The sequence below is a fragment of the Candida theae genome (assembly GCF_024610275.1).
Source record: "Candida theae strain CBS 12239 chromosome Unknown scaffold92, whole genome shotgun sequence".
Taxonomy (NCBI): Eukaryota; Fungi; Ascomycota; class Pichiomycetes; order Serinales; family Debaryomycetaceae; genus Lodderomyces; species Lodderomyces theae.
The window spans coordinates 1-21,213 of record NW_026261337.1 but is presented as its reverse complement, the minus strand read 5'-3'; the positions used below and the strand labels follow the sequence as shown (position 1 = coordinate 21,213).

Genomic DNA, 21,213 nt, shown 5'->3' with positions numbered 1-21,213 from the left:
AGTAACACTTGAGACGACGTTGAGGATAAGGCTAAAGTGTATAGTTTGTTAAGTTTGCTTTCAAGATTTTTGTCAAAGCTGGACCATAATTTGGAGCCAAGATCTTTCAAAAACCGTATCATATATGACTTTCAAGCATTGAGACACTTAATTTATGAATACTATCCTTTGTTGTACTCTCTCGAATTTTGGGTGGGGAGTGTTTTACAATCTATTGATCTTTAGACACCGTATTTTGTGTGGATAAGTCTTATTGATTCATGGGTTAATTCGTAACTGGCGAGTTCAGGTGAAGTGGGTTGAACGCTTGGTTGCAGATATGTTTGTTGATGAATTTATAAATATGAAGAGCTAGGTGTCGTATTCAGTTGCAGCGTTACACAATGAAGAGGCGAGAATACACATTGAATTTAATCCAACGCAAACATAGGAGGCGAAGAAGGTACAGAATACTCGTCTGATTTTAATATCGAATGGGTTAGTCTAATTTGTTTACTTTAAGTAAGGCTCAGACATTCAGTCTGCACTATTCCAAATTCAATATCAGTGCTGATAGCCATAGTAGATTAGTCAAAGAAAGATCTTTACTCTTGGGAGCTCGATCTTAGATTGCAAAAGTTAGACATTGGATTGGGGTTACAAGGCTGGTACCAGTTAAGAAGAATGATTTTCATGTTCAAGTCAAGGTTGACAGAAGCTAATTTGATGCGAACCAATTCCAGTATAACAAATCGATTTGGAAGATAGATATCGGGGACACGCTTGTTGAGGTTAGCTATGTTAACCGCGCATTTATATGTTACTTTATTGCGAAACGGCTAACCCTTGCACGCTGCATTGCTCTTTGGCTGGAGCATCAAAGTTGGAAAAGAAAATGGCGAAGGAATACATCACCAGAGCATAACTATAGAAGGCGTAAAGACGTACCCCACACAGCAATTCGTTTGGCAAACACACTGCAACCCTCTGTCATAACTTATGGTGTGTTTATGATAATCGCTATACACTCTCGAAGCAAAAGTTGCTGTGCAATAACATAGAGAACTCTGATTCTATTTTGCAACTGTGTGGCCCCCTAAGGGAGTTTGGGAATCATTGTATTATGCTCTATACATCAATCTGCCGTAGTAATGAAACAAATTTCAATTCATGACAAGTGCGTGTATTTGAGAACTTAGGGCTATAGCCATACTATCCTACTCGCGCACACAAAAGATTGTTAGCAAGAGCTACCATGCGCTAAGCAAAAAAAAAAAAGGGAAAGAGACAACAGGCAAAGACAACGAGAGAATTCAGTTACTACGCACCCATTGAGCATTTTTGAAAAAGTGAAAAAAAAAAAAAATTAATAGAATTTCGAAAATACAGCTAGGAGTTAGTACATACTTTTAACAACAGGACATCATGAAGGTATGCATTGAAACAAGCTACAGCAGTTAGATGAAATAGAGAGATACAGACACGGGAATGACAGATGAAAGTCGGGCAGGGAGATTGATAGTGGTTACCACACAAGAATGGGAACCAGAAGAGTATCAATAGGAATCAAACGAAAAAGTTTTCAGCATTATCGTGACTTCAAGCATAGAGGACAAACCTCATAGACAAACGGATGCATGGTTTATTGATAAAACACCGAATTTTCAAGAGTGTTTTTTCACATTGTGCAAAGGACTTTCATTTGAGCATCCTCCATCACATAACATCAAAATTAGAGTGAATGTTTTTGACTACATCTCACACAGGGTACAATAATGCCACCGCTTCGTTCCCATTTCCACCTCTCTATTAGCATCCATTACATCTAATTGCTATCTGCCATTTTTTGAATGAACGAAATACTAACAAAACAACCCTTTTTTTCTAGTTGAACATTTCCTACCCAGCCAACGGTACTCAAAAGAGTATTGACATTGATGACGAACACAAATTGCGTGTTTTCTACGAAAAGAGAATGGGCCAAGAAGTTGAAGGAGACTCTGTTGGAGACGAATTCAAGGGTTACATTTTCAAAATCACTGGTGGTAACGACAAGCAAGGTTTCCCAATGAAGCAAGGTGTCATGCACCCAACCAGAGTCAGATTATTGTTGTCCGACGGTCACTCATGTTACAGACCAAGAAGAACTGGTGAACGTAAGAGAAAATCCGTTAGAGGATGTATTGTTGCTCAAGATTTGTCAGTTTTGTCCTTGGCTATTGTTAAACAAGGTGACTCTGACATTGAAGGTTTGACTGATACCACCGTTCCAAAGAGATTGGGTCCAAAGAGAGCCAACCACATTAGAAAATTCTTTGGTTTGACCAAAGAAGACGATGTCAGAGATTACGTTGTTAGAAGAACTATTGAAAAGGGTGACAAGACTTATACTAAAGCACCAAAGATCCAAAGATTGGTTACCCCTCAAACCTTGCAAAGAAAGAGAGCTTTGAAGGCCAAGAAGGTTAAGAATGCTCAACATCAAAGAGACGCTGCTGCCGAGTACGCTCAATTGTTGGCCAAGAGATTGCATGAAAGAAAGGAAGAAAGAGTCCAAATCAAGAAGAAGAGAGCTGAATCTTTGAAAAACTAGATGAACTGAAAGGGGATGTGATATGTAGTATCTTTTTCTCAGTTTCTATCCAAGATTTTTTCAAAGTGGTTATTGTGTGTAAAGTGTGTATAATATAAATTTCAAAAGGGAGATTTTTAGTTACAGTATTGTTGATATTGTAGATGCTTTGGAGCTAAGTATTGGAGGGTGAGGTGAACTGAGGGAGAAACACGAAGTGCCAAGATAACCTGAGTTGACATGAAAGACCACTCTTACACCTCCAACACAAGTAAAACCAATGTACAACCCCAATGCATATCTGAACAAAAGTACCATCTATCAAAGATGAAAGTTGCAACTATATAATCTTAAAACCAACAGAATGCGCAAAAGTTGATAAATTATATATATATATATATATAAACGAACCAGTAACTCAAATTCAATCTTTTAAACCAATCAAATTCACTAAAAACAACTTCTCTAAGAACGGACTCTTCCTTCTCTAGAAACCAAACCTTCCTTCTCGTTTTGCCCTAAACCCGGGCTCTATATGCTTTCCAACAGATCTAATATACTTTCTCTTGTGTCGTTGTAAATGCACTGCATTCAACTTCGACTCTCCCTTCTTTACTGAAACACAACTGGTGGCATTACATCTTCATCTTCATTAGTAGTTGTATTCTTTTTGTTCATAGCCGTGGGTTCCATAGAGATATTAGCATCGAAAGCATTTCCAATTTGGCCATTTAAGGGATTGGCTTCCTGTATAGCTTCCGCTTGATCTTGTTCGTCTTCCTTGCTTTGACTGGGGCGTCTTAATGACGGATCAACTGTTGCTGCTTTTGCACTGAGATATTGGTTATATGTCAATGTGTTGCCCCTTCCATCACCACTAGCTGGTGCTGGTACTTGTACTTGTGCAAGTTTATCTGTGCTATCAGCAGTTTCAACCATTGGTGCAACATAGTTGAAATGATCATTCAACGCTGTGTTTTCACCAACAAGATAATTATTTATCAATTCCGAGCTTGAGTTGTTGTGGGGCTTGCTTGAGGATGTTGGCACACGTGGTTTTATATAAACTTTACCTTGTGCTGCCGCGGCTTTGCTTGGTAATTTTTCAAAAAATTGCGGGCTATTCAATTGCTTGGCCAAGGCGTCTAAATCAGTGGAAGGTACACGTGAGTGTGACGTGCTTGTATTACCGTTGTTATTGTTGTTATCACTGTGGAGAAGTGATGTGTTTGAGTTAGACGCACTGTTTGTGTGACTATGTTGATTGGTGTTGTTGGTGTTGTTGGTGTTGTTGTTGTTGTTGGTGGTGGTGGCGGTAGTGGCAGTGGCGGCGTTATCGTTATTTGCCGAATCCTTGTGACCACTCTTTAGTAAATTCAACGAGCTATGGGCTGTTTGATTAAGCAAATCGCTAAACGAGTTGTGAGTTGAGTTTGGAAGTGACGACAGTTTGTTTTGCTGCAGTTGTGACGCCGGCTCTGGTGTACCAAAAGTAGGAATAAACGTGTCATAAAAGGTATACACAGATGCCTGAGTCTTGTTGGAGGATTGGCGATGTGGGGGAGGGGGTGGTGGTGGGAGAGGCGCAGCACCCTTACGACGTTGCAGTTGTTGCACTGCTCTCCGAGAAGGCATATTTTGTGAGTCAGAGTGGTGTGGATCATGAACATGTGGCAATTCCTCCAGTGCCTGGCTTAATGAAGTTGATGATTGTGACTTTGGCTGGTGTTGATGACTTGTTGATGAAGGGTAATGCAAGTGTTGTCCATATGGGTGTTTCAGTGGTTTGGAGACATCCGGTTGTGGTTGTACTTCTGCCAACTCATACAGTTGATGTAACTCTGATTCAAGACTGCCATTGGATGAATCACTAGTTCCATGTACAGGAACTACCTCCTCCTTGAGTTGTAACCCATCGTCATCTTTCTTGTCACGAGGCTTGACATCGCGTTGTTTATGTAGTTGCTCTTGGAATTGACGGAAGCTACTATCGTCATTTTGAATCTCCTTGTCCAAGTAGTCCTCATCGAGATCTTCCTTACGTAAACGACGCTGATACCTCAACCACAACAAAAAACCAGCTACCAAAATGATAAACAGAGGCACTCCAATAGATAAGCCAACAGCCAATCCAACGCTATAGACCATTGTTGCTTGAGAGGATGTATATGCGGGTAGCCGTGTGTATGTGTATGTGTATGTGTGTGTGTGTGTGTGTGATTGAGTTTATCTAGAAATGAGCACCCTGACGTATGATTTGACAGCAATATTAAAAATTTTGAGCACTAATAAAATTGTACCTTAAATGTTGGATAATAAAAGCGAGTGAATGGGTGATATGTGTGGTTGGACAGTGCAAGGACTGTGATATAGACGTTCGTTCTTTATAGCTGTATGTAGAAACAACAAACTCGTATTAAATCTTTGAACGCGCTACTTTCTTCTTTGGCTGTTCGGTATCTCTGGGATTATCTTCTTCTTCTTCTTCTTCTTCTTCTTCTTCTTCCTTCGTAATCGTCAACTTTTTTTTTTTTTTTTTTCTTGTCGAAAATCTGACACACACGCACAACACGCACACATACACATACACATACATACACACTCTCTGTCTCTGTGTCTCTGTCTCTGTCTCTGTGTCTCTTTCTGTTGTAAAAAAAGACAATAAACAAAGTACAATAGAGAGAGAGAGAGGCAATACAAAAGAGTTACTATTTTTAGATGGAGCGTTGGTTGTGTTGGTTGGTTGGAATAGAAGGAGAGACTTTAAACGGAAATGAAATTGAACCCATTCTTTGTATTCTTCTTTGAACTCGGAATAAGAAGGAGACAACACCCGAATTAAAATTAAAAATATATATAAAAAAAAAGGAGGAAGATTATTAGATAGAAGAAGATGGGGGTAGTGTACTTGTGTATCAGAATGGAAGCAATGCTATATTATTTATGACCTTTATTACTATAAATACTTAAACTTTCTTCCTTTTGCTTACTTTTCACTGATGGAGAATTTGATACCTCAACAAACTATACCAATATACTTTTTATACTTTTGACATAGCTAAACCAATCAACATCTTCTATCTAGTCCCAAGTCAAGGGAAGTGGTTGATAGCAAAGTATATCCGCAAATTCTAGTAGCGTTCAGTAGTGAATATATTCGAAAGGGGGGGGACTGGCGCAAACTATATAATACTTGCAAACACAATTGTTGTAGAATAATTACAATAAAAGAGACTCAACAATAGCAGAAACACAAGACAATAGACAATAATAATATACATTATAACACACACACACACAAGCACATACACAAGCACACACAAGCACATACACAAGCACATACACAAGCACATACACACAAGCACACACACAAGCACACACACTCTCTCACACTCTCTCTCTATGTCTATCTCTCTTTCTCACATGTGCAAAGTGGTTGGTTGTAATAGTTTAATCCTTTGTGCATTATTACACACAGTAATCGAAGTATTAGTAGACTTCTCAATCTAATCTAATCAACAAAATCAGTTACATAATAGCTAGTTAATTAACAACACTATTGCCCTGTCCCTTATTAATCTTGGCAAAACTGATAAAGACTGATAAGAACAGTTACAACTGTTTGAATCCATTCATTACTGTATCCTTTGCATCTGGATGAGTTTCCAACTGTGTCGTTTTCAAGAATGGCTATTGTTATCATGTCAATCACTACAATTACATATGTTGTCTGTCAGGTGTATATTACAACACCATTACGTCATCCACAAAACACAAAAATGCATGACGTATAATCATCAAACTTTACTCGATATAAATATGAGCCAAAGTTTATACAAATTTGCGAATGTGTTTACGAGAGTAGAAATAGTTCTCAGAACAATCGGATGGTTTGTTCCTTCTTCTGGACTAACAGTGAACAAAGCTAACGGACGTAATCACAACGCCCCTAATGCCTCCACCTTGCTTAGCAACCATAGGTTCTCTTTTCATTCATTATTAGCCTTTGCTTTGATTTGCTTTGTAGGGAGGGTGGGTGGTGATTCTTGATTAGTTATAAGTCAGTATGATCAACTGGTTTATTACGATCAATCCTATTGTCACACGCGTTATGTTAGTGGTTCCATTTCCCAATTCTGTATTATATTCTTTTCCCAAAAGTTTGTCGTGTCTTTTGAATACGTCAGTTAGGTTTGTTTTTTTGTATTTGAATTTTTATGAGATCTATGTGTTTTCATACTTCCGCAAGGATGGTAAATTTTGTCCTCAGATATGGTATCTTTAATAAATGTTGTAAAACAAACAAACTACACATTCACGTAACCCACTCTTATCACTATGTCTTTTACTCTAATTCTTATCATTTGAAAATTTGCAGCCTTTTTCAATAGTGACAAACTGCACATCTCCCTAACCACCAATCTCTCTTTATTTAAAGTCTATATACAAGTAATATACAAGTAAACAACACTTCCTCTTCTTCTTCTTCCCCTTCCTCTTCCTCTTCTTCTTCCCCTTCCTCTTCTTCTTCATTTCAAAATGTCTCTTTTCTTCACAAATCAAACTCAAATTCTGGATCATCCATCAAATTGTACTCAACTTTAGAATCCTTCGTATCAACTTCCAAAGCAAACTTGTGTACTTCAAACGGATGCATTTTGGATTCTCTGGATGCATTTAACACAACCCACGCTTTGCGTTCATCTCCTTTAACTTTAAATTTAACATCAATTACACCTTGTACTGTGTTTAGTTTACCCCAAATCCATGGCCAATTACTAGCAAATTCAATGTTTTTACCAATGGCATCTTGAGCAATACTTGATCTTCTCAAGAAATACAATGTTGAGTTGACTATGGGGGAGGATGATTTTTCATAATTGAATATGATGGCACATGTGACAACCACTGCAACTGAATAAAAGACAAAGTATCTTCTGTTTTGATCACGTTTGACAAAAGGGTCCGGGAGTTCTCTGTCTATAGTAACAGGAGGTTTATATGTTACTGGCTTCAGATGTGGGATACTTGAGGATGATGACAATGGAGTTGTCGAAAAAGCAGATTTTTCTTGTTGTTGTTGTTGTCGTATCTCTTGTAATAACAAGCTAGATCTGCAAACTGAACGCGTCAGTAACACGCTTCTTGATGCAAGCCCTGCTCTGCCAATGGTAAGTCTAGATATCATAGTCGATCCTGTTGGTCTAGTTTGATGAATGGCTCTGCCGAGTTTCGAAATCCTTTTTGTTTTTTTTTTTTTCTTTCTTGGTGAAAAATCAGAACATCTTTCAAGTTTAATAAATTACCTTTCCGCGTCACGTTCTACATCACACAACCAAAGTCGCCACATAATGGATGTTATTCGAGGCGCTTGCTCCAAAGACAAGGTGGGTGGCATGGTCTACATACGAGAGGATATCGTGCCGTCAATGCTAGAATGGAAAGCCGTTGAGGACGAAAAAAACACCCTAGCAATACCTTTGAATAAGCTCGTAGCCCTCCAAGCTTCCAAAGAATCAAGTCCCAAAATGATGCTAAAGATAAGTTACAAGTTAGACGATCAAGCGGAACAAGAGCCGACAAAAATGACACTCCATTTCAACAACCGGCCCACCATGAATAACATCAAGGATGCTTTACAGACAATCGTTGCTAGATCAAGAACCAGAGTTGAAGGGTCGTCAATCACTCCAACGCCACAGAGTGAAGGATCTAGTCGACCTGGGTCTTCCTCTGGTACGCCCAGACCTGGTTTAGCTGGAACAGCAACTGAATCTGGCTCATCAACGACTCCCGGAGCAGCATCCATCTCCAGTGCATTCAATTTAACACATGAACAATTGACCGATGCCAGTTTACTCAAAAACTTTGAGCTACAGCAAAAGCTATTACTAGAGGATAAGAACTTGAGAAACACATTCACCAAATCAGTGATGCAGTTCAAATTGTCACCCACCATGTTCTGGTCAAGTCGAATAAACCAGTTACGAACATTTGCACTAACGATATCACAACATCGAGGTCCATACAATGTCCTAAGCACAATCAAACCGGTAGCGACATCAGATAATCAAGTGAATGTCAATGTTACACGTAGCACCATTAGTGAGATTTTCGACATTTACCCCATTATCAAAAAGGCATTTACCGATTTAGTGCCCCAGAAGTTACTGGAGGGAGAATTTTGGTCACGTTTTTTCAACTCCAAATTGTTCCGAAGGTTGCGAGGAGACAAGATTGGGTTGTATAGTGGAAGAGGTGATGTCATATTGGACAAGTACTTGTACATTGATGAAGATAGCTTGAATGAAGAACATCGAAATGCTAAACGAGGCGAAGAAGAAGAAGCAAATTCTCCCAAAAGACAAAAATTGGCAAACGCAGATCCAAACACTGGGCTGAGTAGCTTTATAAATGAGCCACCAGTGAATAAGTTTCTTGACTTGTTTGGTAATCAAGAAGACAATTCCCAGAAATTGGGTAACCGACCCGATATGACAATGCGATACGAGGATGATGCGACAAAGGCACTCAATATAAGGTCTGGCTCCTCTGGAAGGGAAAATGAGATGATTATATTGATGAAGAATATGAATAAATTGTCGTCCAAAATGATGAGTATGAGTGGCGTTGAAAATCCGGCTAAACCTGAAAAAGCTGTCGATGGATTATCTGCTGCTGAGGTCAATGAATATGAAGAGGAGTTGGATTTACATGACTTGAATATGGTCAATGAAACAAAGTATGTAAAGTTGAACATCAATTCCAACAATATCAAGCCTAGTGGAGTAGATGAAGATGACAGCAGCAGCAGCAACAACAACAACCCACACGATGGAGAAACCATTAATGTTGAAATGAATGACTTTAATATGGTGTCCTACTTGCAAGGCCAAATCCCCACACAATCAATAATTGATTTGTCGGATACATTTAAAGGTAAAGAAGAAGATATCAGTAAAACGTCAATTGAGATATCACAACTCGTTAGACAAAATTACAAGACTTTCAAACTGGTCAATAAAGAGGACTCATTGATGTTTCACAACCCACCTCATAACATCGTGCCTGATGCCATGTATCAAGAAATCATCACTTACAATATAACAATTGTTGAGTTTTTGTCTCATTTTTGGAAATTGTTCTTGAATGGAAACAATCCAACCCAGTTAAAGAAGCTTTTCACGAGTATAAAAAACTGTCAAGTTTCACTAACCAGTTTCAAAGAGAAGAGTTTGCAACAGTTGGATGCTATTGACATAGTTACACTGAATGAAAAGTTGAAAGACAAGATTCATAAGGATTTTGACGCGTGTTTGGAACCAATGGAGATTAGTTTGAGCACAGCTTTGAAGAAGTATGCTGAAGCTGTCAAGAAAGCAAATACCAGAGAGCAGAATGGGTCGGAAACTCAACGTGAGACGGCCAGCTGAAGCTTGACTGATGACTTGAGCTGTGACCTCATTCATTTCCAGGATCAAATTCGTTCCTTTTCATTACGGTTTACATATACTATGGAACTATATAATCTTATCACAAATCACAGGTTAACCCAACCCAATCGTATGGATCTAAAGATTCACCTTCCGAAAGCAGATTTAAATCAGCGATTAACCTCACTTCACATATGGAATTGATAAAGTGTAAAAATTTCTTTAATTGCAACATATCATCGCTTGTCCTCTTCACCAAGATATTCACCTTCTCAAAAGTGAAATCATCGATGAGAACATCGATTAAATCGACCATTGCTTGCGGGTCCAGACCTGCAGTTATGGCATGTAGCAACTTGTGATCGATTATGATCGTAATCTTCGCATCACCGGTTATGCCGTATAACTTATCGATGTTTCCATAATTAAAATCTATTATGAGACACTTGTGTTGGTACTTGCATGAGGGGGGAATTGCGAAGTCAAAGACACCACTTGATTCCTGTGTTGAGTCGAGTCGAATAAGAAGAAACAGGAAAAGTGTTATTTGATAAATTCGTAGATGTCATTAATGTTGGTGTTGTATTCATGGTGATTTTGGTAAAGTGAGGAAGCGAACAATGTCTATTGAACGGGGTTTGAAGGGCGGCAAACAGAAGCGGATTTGAAGAGCAGAACCGAAGGTAAAATCTGTTAAATGGAAGTTGGAAATGATTTATATGAGAACTCGTTTTAAGTGATGTGCTGAAGGTGGTTTGATAGTTTTGTTTTAATATGCACGCGCATTCAAAAGTGCCTAATTAGGAACTTACATGACACAAAATTATGCGTCAATGCGCTCAGACTTTCCAAATACAAAGACTCACAAAACGTATAGTCACGTGTGTATATTTGGTCAGCTGATATTCACGTGATATATCATCTGAAAATGGTCCTTTCTTTTTTTTATTTTTTTTTGGAATTATATCTGGATGAGAGAAGTGTAGCAATGCGTGATTAGTGACACACTTAATAGCTGTACGAACACAAGAAAATGGCTAAGAAGAGTATGTTTCACTTGAATAAATGAAGCTGCATTTCTGAAAATTTACTAACATCAACCTTATTCAGTCTCAAAGAGAAGCAGAGCAGCAAGAAGGGGCGAAGTGAATGATGTAGATGCACCAATCATTCACACTACAACTAAAGAAGCACACGAAAATGACGGAGTCCGCAAATCAATAATACGGACCCAGATCAAAAATGAAACTTTGCTCAACAAAAAAATAGAAGCGTCACGAATCCGCAAACAACAACAACAACAACAACATGATAGCAAGAAAAAGTCATCATCGTCCACTTCCCTCAAGAGCAAAATCGATCGTAGTGATAAGTTGAAAGATATATTGACTACAAAGATCGATGCAAGTATAGCGAGAGCAAAGTATGTTCAAAATGCCCGGAAATCAAATTGGGACAAGACGAATGCAAGCATCGAAATTCGAAATCATATGATTGAAGAAGCGACGAAGAAGCAGTTGACTGAGGACGAGATTGAAAAGATGGAAGAAGATGAGTATGTGAGGAAGTTTTACGAAACCGGTGATGATGGCAATATTGATGAAGGGGACAAAGAGGATAGAGAAAAAACACTATCGACAAGTAACAAGTTTGCGTTGCTAGACGAAGTAGAGGCATAGTTCAGACGAAATCAAGTAGTTTGTTATCAAATCAGGCTTTTCACTCAGCGAACACCTTTACCCTCTAATCGATCTAAATATGTGATGTATATCCTGTCTTCCCACATGATAATCCATCTCTCTATCGAAATGCAGCCTCAAAATCTTTCCCAACCTTGTAAAATAATCAATGAAAACCGTCTCCAAATCGCTCCATAATTTATCGATCAAATCACGAGTGAATAAATTATCATTACCGCTACGTCCACCAGATTGATCATAACTTTTACGGAAATGCTTTTCCAACGAATCATGAATCAGTTCAACCTTGACCTTAATGTCATCCTCACTATATTGCGTCAATAGCGACTTGGCAAGTTTCTTTTGCTGGTGGTGGTGATGTTGTTGTTTGATTGATTGAGTTGCCAGATTCAGTTGATGATGATGATGCGTTGACGAGGCAATTGCAGAAGACTTCTCACAATCTTCGATAAAATCAACTAATTTGCCAATGGATTTGTAAACTTGTTTGGCAAAGTAGATGTCCTCAATTCGTTTGAAATTTTGCGTCAACTTCTCCAGCAATTTCTTAGTGGAACTGTTCGCCGATCCAATATCATTAAGCTGCTGTAAAATGTAAAAGATGTTTTCTAAAATGGCCACATTTTTGTATTCACGCTCCTTATCGTCAAACCCTCCACTATTCACTAATGGATCCTTTCTTGAAAACAAATTGATTAACGCATCGGTCAACTCGACATACGTCTTATCGATAATGGCACGAACCTTGGTTCCCTTGATGTCACGACCGCCTATCGATGTCTCGGTGATCAACAAGATATAATTGACTTGTTTAACTGATGATAGTATACCACTGTTTGGAACAATCGTTGAGCTCTTGATTGCGTCAATTTGCCCATTGACAAACTTTCTCCACTGGCTTTCGTACTTTTCACTAACCAATTGAAGAAAATTGTAGATTAAAAAGTCTTGATTAATCATTGATTCCTGAACTAATTTCATTATATCCTCAATATGCAACAAAATCACAGGTACATTGATATCAATAGGATTGACAATCTTGATAAACGTAGTAATAAACCCACCCAATACTTTGTCAAGGTTCACAATTACATCATTGGAAACTGAATAATTGTTACCGATATCAGTGAAATCAAGATCGGCAAAATACGCAGGATCAGCAAACTGCTCTCTAGTGTCAAATGGCTTGGTTTCTAAAAACTCGGCAAAATCAAGCGTTGCAGCATCATAATGGAAGAATGAAACAATGAAATATTGGAAAATCATCACAATCATCTTGGCCCCTTCAATAAGTCCTATCACGGATTTGGAATCTTCCAACTCGTCGCTAGACCCTCCTTTGCCGATCATATGCCTCTTTAGAGACTCCAACTGCTCCTGCTTTTCCGAATCAAGTTCCCTGTTTTTGTTGATACTCTGACTGGTCCCAGCTCCTTTTCTTGCAAATCTCAGAGACCTTCCTTTTCTTAACGGAGCAAAATCTTCATCATCCTCCATATCATCCTCAATATCTGAATCATTATGCAATGGGGGAGTCGACGAAAATCTCTGCAGTCTTCTCCCTGTGGATATTGCTGATGGTTCCATTTGGGACGAGCCCAATTTTGAGCGACGTTGCCTTTGATCAGATTTCATCTTCTTCAATTTGCCCTTCAATGATTTCTCCAAGACTTTTGAAAATGTCACATTGAATAAGTTGTTGATTTCATAAAAATAGTCTTTGCCAATCTCCTTCAAATAGTACGTAATTCCACTGTACACAAGAAGTTGAGATAAACGCTGGGAAATCGATCTGGGGTCCTCATTTTCCACATCGCTCAACAATTCTCTAGCAATAATATCAATCCTAGTCTTCATGAATTCATAGAAATGCCTCACGAATCTGCTACTGACACTTTCGTACTTGCTCTTGTATTGTTGTAACGCTTTCAATGAGCTCAAATCTTGTCCATCATTAACATGTGAAGAGTCTGATCTTATCGTGATCAAACCATTGTACAAATTCAACAACTTGGATTCAAGGGCGCCAATAGCACTTGTCGTGCCAAAGTTTTTAAATTCGCCTATATCTCGCAAGTCTTCGGCGCCAACAGATACTTTGGACAATATACCATTCAAACCATCGTACAATGACTTTTTATTGACAAATTTCAACTGCAATCCTTTCGAATTCTCATCGATAACATTCACGTCTGCATTCAACATCTTAAAGTTGATTTCCATTTTTTGAAATATGCGGAGCATGTGTTCAACTTCACTACTTGCAGCACCAATGTCATTCGCGGTAGTGGTGGATAAATCAATATCAACTAATCTCTTAACAGTCTCCTGTTTAGTCTTGTTCAACTCTTTGTTCAAGCTTTTGACAAGCGTATCGGCATCCATGCTAGAGCTCCAGTTCAATTCTCTCAACAACTCCTCAGCTTCCACATCTCTTTCGAAGTCAGGTAACAAAGAACGGGTAGTAAGACCTTCATGTGTAGGAGTTGGTGTTTTCTTAGATATGTTCAAGCCTGGTTCAAATGTTTCTTCCAAAATACTATGAGTGTCATCATCATCATCATCATCATCATCCAAAGTAGAATCAACATTGCTTATCTGAGGTGCTTTTGCATGGGTTGCAATTGGTTTCTCGGGCTCATCATTCAAGTTAACAACCTCATTAAAGTCAAATGAGTCATCATGTACACCACCACTTATATGAGAATCCAACATTCCTTCCAACTCCTTCATGTGCTTGCCTACGTTGTTACTTCCTTCCAATTGTGTGGACTCTTCGATAAACATTGAATCATTAGGCAAATTGTTGGACTGTTTATAGACGCCAGACTGATCAGTTGTATCCCTTTTACGATCGTTGAAGCTCCAAGAAGAGCCCCCTTGCAGTCGCGTTCGCTGATGGCTGTACACGCCTCCCAGCCCTGTTACCAGAGATCTCTTTTGAGAAGAAGCACTAGCAAGATCATCTCTTTGATGATTGACCCTCTCGCTGCCTATTGAGTTCTTGGCAGACCTAGGAATTGACGAGGATGATCCTTCCCGTTCCCTTGCTTGCTCAACCGATGGAAACTCTTCCAATGTTTGTCCGTTGTTGTAGTTCAATTCGGGTTTTGAATCGCCACGCTCCTTAACTGATTCAAGAGGCTCGAGCATACTTTTGACAGCGCCCTGCTGAGGTGTAGTTTTGGTCTTATATGGCGATGTACTATAATCGGTACCCCTTGTGGACTGATCTTGCTTACTGTCTTTCAAATCATTGGCCCCAAACACAAAACTATGAGAGTCACTACTCATAAGACTTCTCGAATCCTCATTCACAAGCTTTTGTGCATAAGGATGCGACTTGTGACTGTTTTCGGTACCACTGTTTTGTCTACCATCCACCGTGGTCATAGAATCAGCGTGTGGCGCATAATAACTTTGATCTTTAGTAGTATTTTGAATGCTTTTATCATCGTTCCTATTAGCCATTTGATTGAAATTTTGCTGTCCCGGGTCGGTTTCTCTTTGGTAGGATGATGCTTTTAAACTTGGGTCAAGTGAAGTTTGCGATTTGTTCATTGAAGAGGAATCTCTTTGCATGACCTGCATGGGTTTCTTTGGCAACTGACCATTAACGGTGAAATCCAAGCCATTGTATGTACCACCACTAAGAGTTTTCTTATGTGTAGGATTAGCTTTAGCTGCTGGCGCTGATACATGCTCCACATTTTGTTTGCCGTTATGAGACAGTTTATCCAGGGAAAATATTGACGGCTTGTGGATGATCTTCTGTCTCAATGATTTTGTTGCATGAGTTGAATCCGGTTTTGGTGAAGCTAGATGGGTTCTAGTGGGTTCCTGTCTCGGAATGGATTGGAAAGTCGGACTAGCAGTTTGTGTTGGTGATTTGGGCACAGCTGGCAACATAAATTCATTCACTGAAAACCCATCCATTCTTGGATAATGTCCAGTGGCGATTCCATAGTACTGACACAAATACCGACAAAATTTCCAAATCCTCGATTCGTCCTCATCACACCTCCAGTAGTAATCTTTGGTGATGGTCAAAATCATTCCGTCCGACCCGGCTTTCTTCACAAACAGCAACTCAGATAAATCCCAAGTTCTTCCAACTTGAAACCGCCCCTCCTCCAGAAACTTTCCCTTTTGCAACAACATTCTACCCGAATACTTCTTACACAATACCAATATTCTGTTCTTTGGTGGCCCCGGGTTGACATTGGGTGGCGGTGGGTGGGTGGAGAAGTGAGGAAACTCTTGCACGCTGATGTGTGCTATGTAGGAGACCTCGTGTACCTTTTGTCCATTACTCAAAATGCTCTTGGAGTAGCAATCTGCGGTAATCTTGTCCCCCGTTTGTTTATGTTGCTGTTCTGGGTTGGAGTGAGCACTAATTTCACTCGGCGAACCCGGGGTAGCAGAGCCTCCGGTAAACCCCTCACGACCAATTGATCCAAATGATGACTTTATGGGAGAGGGGGCACCATTATCACCTGGTAATGGAGAGTAATTTGAGTTCCCATGGGGATGGAAAGAATTTTGTTGCGTTGTACGATATGGTTGTTGGTGTTGGGAGGATGGTGGCGGTGGAATACGACCTTGTTGTGTTTGTTGACGTTGCGAAGTGTACTGATGATGACCTTCAGCTTGGTGCTGCTTCAGTTTACTTTTTCCCGGACTTCTGAACATAATCACTTGTCCATGCTACGCCCTATTCACCGTTTCTGACCTCAAATTTTGTTGACGTTTATTACGAGGGCTTGCTTTGCGAGTTTGATTTCAATCTTGTTTTTTTTTTTTTTTCCGGTTTTGATTTTATTCACCAAGTGCACAAACAATAGGGTGCAGTAGTAATCACGATGAGAGTACCAAGAAGCAATTTGCAATGATCATTGTGGCTATGGGAGCGTAGTGTGCTAGTCTCATAACCCCAGAAAAGCATTGAAGCTGGGCTATTCTACACCTTTTTGCTCTTTCCAGTATTACCCTAGAGAACATACAAATATAACTGTCCGATAAATAAAACAAAGCTGTAGATCGCTAAAGAAGTAAAATTTCAACCTCATTTTTTGAAATGATGTAATATTTGGAGCAAGCAGTCAATGGGAAAAATGATCTAAGAGTAAGGAATACTTGTAGTTGCATAATTACGGTGCCATGAACAAAGGACGAGCGTTGGTCGATAAAAATCACTTTTTCGACAATGTAGAAGGAGCATCAGTAGTACTCTGGTTAGTGATTTCGCTGCCTTTTTCAACATTTGTAGACGCACCACTATCAGGATTGCCACTAGCACTTGCATTCTCATCCTCCTCAGCGATAGCACTGAAAGACACTTCTCGTGATCCGGCAACTGCTGCAGTTGAGGTTGCTGATGACCGCACTGCTCCTTTCTTACTTCCGTCATTGGCATTCCCTTTATCATCGCCAAGAGAGCTAGAGTTCCCCTGTTGCTGTTCTTGCAGTTGTTGTTGTTGTTGTTGCTGCTGTTGACGTAATTGCTGTTGCAGTTGTTGTGTTTGCTGCTGGTTAGGTTGCACACTAAAGCCGCCAGCACTATTTGGAGGTAACCCACTCATCCAGAACTGTGGAACTTGAGAAGTAGTGGGAGTCATGCCTGTTGACCAATCCTGAGGACCTAAGAGATTGGATGGTGAAGGGAATGGGAAGATATCAGTCATGTAGCGTGACGGCAAAGCTGATACCGGTGTTTGTTCTCCATTGAAATTGCTTGCGTTGTTGTTTCCGAAGGTCTGCAGCTGCTGTTGCTGCTGTTGTTGTTGCTGCTGCTGGAGTTGTTGAAATTGCTGGAGTTGCTGGAATTGTTGAAGTTGTTGGAGTTGTTGCGACGTTGGTTGCTGGTTCTGTTGAGTTAGCTGTGTCAATGGCACCTGCGACCAGAATCTAGTTGCCGAGTCTTGTGGTGTTGCCGAGGGAAGTTGTACCGCCAGTTCATTGGAAATCATAGCACTTTTGGGGATTGCCAGCAGTTGCGGTTGCAGTTGCGGTTGCAGTTGCGGTTGCAATCGCAGAGTCTGATTATGTTGATTATTTGTGTTGTATTGTTGGTATTGTTGGGGGAACCCTTGCGTAGAATAGTTCATGTACGAGTTGTTTGAAGAACCTTGATTGACTGGATAAAAATTCCCTGAATTAAGATTTATGACAGAAGGTGAAAACAAGTTATTGTTATCAGTGTTTACAGCATTGCTGTTGCCAGTATTATTTCCCAAACCGCCTGTCTGCCGTTCTCCCAACGTGGCAGGGTCTCCGATTGGATTGTGGTTCGAATTACTCCCACTACTACTGCTGCGGCTATTGGTGGAGAATACTCCTGCATGAGTCAAAGGATTAGGGAGGCCAGGATAAGTGGCACTTGCTGGTGAAGAAGTTTGAGATTTGGAATTTATTGGCAATGGCAATGTCGGCTTTCTCGAATCTGGCGATCGAAACGATGAGTAGCCACTGAGCTTTGACGATGACGAAGTTTGATTACGCAATAAATGGTTAGCAGTACCAATGTGCATTGAATGCTGAGCATGACTGACTCCTTGGTGGCTTCCATTGGTACTGCCGCTGACTCCGGTATGATTTGTAGATGAATAATTTATTGAGGAGCTAGTGTTTTCAACCGCGGTTACGGTTCGTGCCGTGTCTGTAGAACCCGATCCCTTTATATCTAAATTGAATGTCTCTGACTTAGTTTGGTTACCCTTGGCATCAGTGGGGATCTGTACCCGCAAAACTGGTCGAGAAGAATTTTCTTTGCGTCCCATGTTCGGCGAAGGCGTGTTTTGCAACAGCCTCAGTGCTGGCAGTTTCTGCAGATGATTTGAAACAGTGATATCTGGTTTCTTGTACTTGTTGAAAGGTGGTACGTTATTTAGTGATATTTGTGAAGGAGGGGGTGGAGGAGGTGAGCTCTTACTATTGAAAACCTTTGGGTTTCGACTCTTGCTTAATGCAGTGGTGTTTTGGCGTGTTCGAGGCTTCTTTCTGAGACGTGTTGGTGTTTCCCCTTCAGCAGCGTCGTCCATTCTGGTATCGCCATCTTCTTCATCAATCTCGTCATCGCCCAAGATAACATTGTCAACGTCGTCATCGTTCAAAGGTGCGCCCGTGCCCACAACGTGCCCCTGTTTATCGGTCAATGGTTCATGCAAATGACGTTTTTTGCGATATACCAGATAGTCCTCAGGAGACTTCTCCTCATGTACATGTTTCCTAGTTTGCACGATCCTTTCATAGCAGTTGAATACTTCTTTAGTGTCCACAGTAGAATACTCATAGATTCTGTTGTTACTGCCCACTATTATGACTGATAGATCCACTTGACACAAGACCGCTAGCTCGTGGGCTTTTTTGAATAAACCGGCTTTACGCTTGACAAATGTTACTGTCCGATTTCTATCTTTGGACAATGGCTCGATCTCGATTTTTCTCCTACCCATAATGCGTTCTCCTTCTTTCTTCTACTTGTTGGGCAATAATATTTGTAAAGGAATGACAGTTGTAGTGACTTGCTGTAGGAGAAGAGGATATATCCTTGGACACACTGTTGCCTTCTCTTGGGGTGGTAATTTAATGATGGGGAGGGGGAAGGGGGGGGGATTCCTATTTTGACCAAGTGAATTGTGTGATGACTTCAATTAATCATCATGAGCTCGAAGTTTCATAAAAATCTTTGTTGTGTGCGTAGAAATAAAAGAGGAAGAAGAGGAAGGAAGAAGACACAAAACTACACAGACACTAAAACCACTCGTTTTGAGCCACCTCTCTGCATTGTTTGCAACTTATAGCAAAGAGCAAGTCGAGATAGATGTCATTACAAAACAGAAGTATCAGCTGGTTGGTTCATGATGCTGGGATGCTTATCGACCATGAGAGCGAGTTAAAAATGTGCATTGATCCTAACTCACTGCGTATTTTCGATTACCAACCCGAATACACAAATCATAGGGTTAATCAGACGTGATACTTCCTGCTGGTCAGATATAGAATCTTTCAAACTGGCACTGTCTTAAGTTACATCCTTCTCTAAGACCGGGCTGTGTTCTTGTTGTCTTCTGCCGATATTGTAACTGAATTACGAAGCTAATACACAATCATGCGGCTTTAAAATCTCGATTCCAGCACCCTTGGAATATGGTGTCAGAAAAGGTGTAAAGAGAGGAGGAAGAGAGATATGTTCTGGCAGAGGACTCCCTCGAGAGCAGTTGCCAACAATGTAATCAAACAAAAGTAGACCAAGGGGGGGCTGAACAAAAGCTGATATGTACCCACAGATCTAGAAATTCTGTAAAGAGAGTCCTTTTCCAAAGTTGAGAGGAGGAGGCTATGGCAAATTCGTTGTGTTCAAATGCTTATTTGTGTCGCTTCTGAACTAAACGCGAAAAGAGGTCACTTATGGGGGCGAAGACTAGTGTGGATATTCGTTACGAATGAGAGCTATCTTCTCGCCTTTCCAAGTTATTGCAGTTATTTCGCTTTGAAATATACTGTGTGTGACTCAGAAATAACCCTAGCTTGAAGTATATCCGGGACAAAAGAGGCTCAATGGCCCGTATTTGCGTATTATCTCAGAGACCTCGATCAAAGTCAAAAGACCCGTTGATGCTTTATGATATTTCTGACCCAAAGTGCTCTTTTCTCTAAGTAAGAAATCAAATGATTCAATTCAGTTCAACAACAATTGTGTGTGTTTCTAAATATAGATTTTCTTCTCTCGCTACTGCCCAACTCCCCTCGCTATTTTTCGTTCGAAACTGGATTTTGTGTAACGTCAGTTATTTTTACATGAAAACGGGGACACCGGTGTGGGTAGTTCTATTTTTAGAAACAACGAGAAGCTCCTCCCTCGGAATAAGTAAAAAAACAAATACCGTACAGGAAAAGGAGTAAATGGGATGGACTTCAAGGTCTTTTCCAAATCAAACCTTTGAGGCCCCTCTCACAACCGCGATGGCCTTTGGTTGCGGTTCCGAAAAACGCATTCATGAAATTTAGTTCGTGTGTAGGCGTATTTTGCATCAATACAAACAATGGAATGGCCTCTCACTGTCTATATAATTGTTCAAAAATTGGAACGGCTTGGTTGACATGTCAAATTGTGGGCCACTGGAGAATAAGTTGACAAAAAGTGCAAGTGATCGCCCACTTTTGTGTGTCGATCGGGTGTTCTTCACCCACACAAGAACCAAAAGAAATAAGGATACCAAAGACGAAAGCCAAAATGACTCAACAATGCCCTTAGCACTGCCACAACGCTANGCTAGCAAAACCCAACAAAGCCATTTTGGATCTGACAAGAGAAGACACTCCTGATAGCGAGGCGATTTTTTATCTTCAGAATGTTGCAGATTCACTCGCCGATGCTCGTTTACCAGTAATCACACTGCTGTAAAACCTCAAGTGCAAAATCTGGATTATATTAATCCCGACTTCAATATCTCTTTAGTGAGCTTGATTCTCTCAACCTCATCTTCAATCTGCTCTCAGTTTCATGTGATCCAAGGCCAAGACTTGC

At 40.2% G+C, this 21,213-nt stretch overlaps 8 protein-coding genes across 8 annotated transcripts; 3 read left to right on the top strand and 5 right to left on the bottom strand. All coding sequences in view use genetic code 12, as the record gives it.

Moving 5' to 3' along the window:
- Window positions 1–1,404: 1,404 nt before the first annotated feature.
- On the top strand, window positions 1,405–2,572 carry RPS6A (40S ribosomal protein eS6; the record flags this gene model as incomplete). The annotated part of the gene is made up of 2 exons (XM_051751917.1): window positions 1,405–1,410; window positions 1,868–2,572. The coding sequence occupies 2 exons, from the start codon at window positions 1,405–1,407 to the stop codon at window positions 2,570–2,572; spliced, it is 711 nt and encodes a 236-aa protein (XP_051611236.1).
- A 591-nt stretch (window positions 2,573–3,163) lies between these two features.
- On the bottom strand, window positions 3,164–4,699 carry KGF57_000258 (uncharacterized protein; the record flags this gene model as incomplete). Its single annotated transcript, XM_051751906.1, has 1 exon — window positions 3,164–4,699. One exon carries the CDS (start codon window positions 4,697–4,699, stop codon window positions 3,164–3,166), a length of 1,536 nt encoding a protein of 511 aa, XP_051611235.1.
- A 2,404-nt stretch (window positions 4,700–7,103) lies between these two features.
- KGF57_000257 (uncharacterized protein) lies at window positions 7,104–7,739 on the bottom strand (the record flags this gene model as incomplete). Its single annotated transcript, XM_051751895.1, has 1 exon — window positions 7,104–7,739. One exon carries the CDS (start codon window positions 7,737–7,739, stop codon window positions 7,104–7,106), a length of 636 nt encoding a protein of 211 aa, XP_051611234.1.
- A 163-nt stretch (window positions 7,740–7,902) lies between these two features.
- Window positions 7,903–9,984, top strand: KGF57_000256 (TFIIH/NER complex subunit; the record flags this gene model as incomplete). The annotated part of the gene is made up of 1 exon (XM_051751884.1): window positions 7,903–9,984. The coding sequence occupies one exon, from the start codon at window positions 7,903–7,905 to the stop codon at window positions 9,982–9,984; it is 2,082 nt and encodes a 693-aa protein (XP_051611233.1).
- A 100-nt stretch (window positions 9,985–10,084) lies between these two features.
- KGF57_000255 (uncharacterized protein) lies at window positions 10,085–10,448 on the bottom strand (the record flags this gene model as incomplete). Its single annotated transcript, XM_051751873.1, has 2 exons — window positions 10,085–10,363; window positions 10,431–10,448. The coding sequence occupies 2 exons, from the start codon at window positions 10,446–10,448 to the stop codon at window positions 10,085–10,087; spliced, it is 297 nt and encodes a 98-aa protein (XP_051611232.1).
- Window positions 10,449–11,017: 569 nt separating this feature from the next.
- ECM1 (Ecm1p) lies at window positions 11,018–11,663 on the top strand (the record flags this gene model as incomplete). The annotated part of the gene is made up of 2 exons (XM_051751862.1): window positions 11,018–11,030; window positions 11,095–11,663. 2 exons carry the CDS (start codon window positions 11,018–11,020, stop codon window positions 11,661–11,663), a joined length of 582 nt encoding a protein of 193 aa, XP_051611231.1.
- A 57-nt stretch (window positions 11,664–11,720) lies between these two features.
- Window positions 11,721–16,376, bottom strand: SEC3 (GTP-Rho binding exocyst subunit; the record flags this gene model as incomplete). The annotated part of the gene is made up of 1 exon (XM_051751851.1): window positions 11,721–16,376. One exon carries the CDS (start codon window positions 16,374–16,376, stop codon window positions 11,721–11,723), a length of 4,656 nt encoding a protein of 1,551 aa, XP_051611230.1.
- Window positions 16,377–16,876: 500 nt separating this feature from the next.
- Window positions 16,877–19,138, bottom strand: RLM1 (Rlm1p; the record flags this gene model as incomplete). The annotated part of the gene is made up of 1 exon (XM_051751840.1): window positions 16,877–19,138. One exon carries the CDS (start codon window positions 19,136–19,138, stop codon window positions 16,877–16,879), a length of 2,262 nt encoding a protein of 753 aa, XP_051611229.1.
- Between the last annotated feature and the right edge of the window lie 2,075 nt (window positions 19,139–21,213).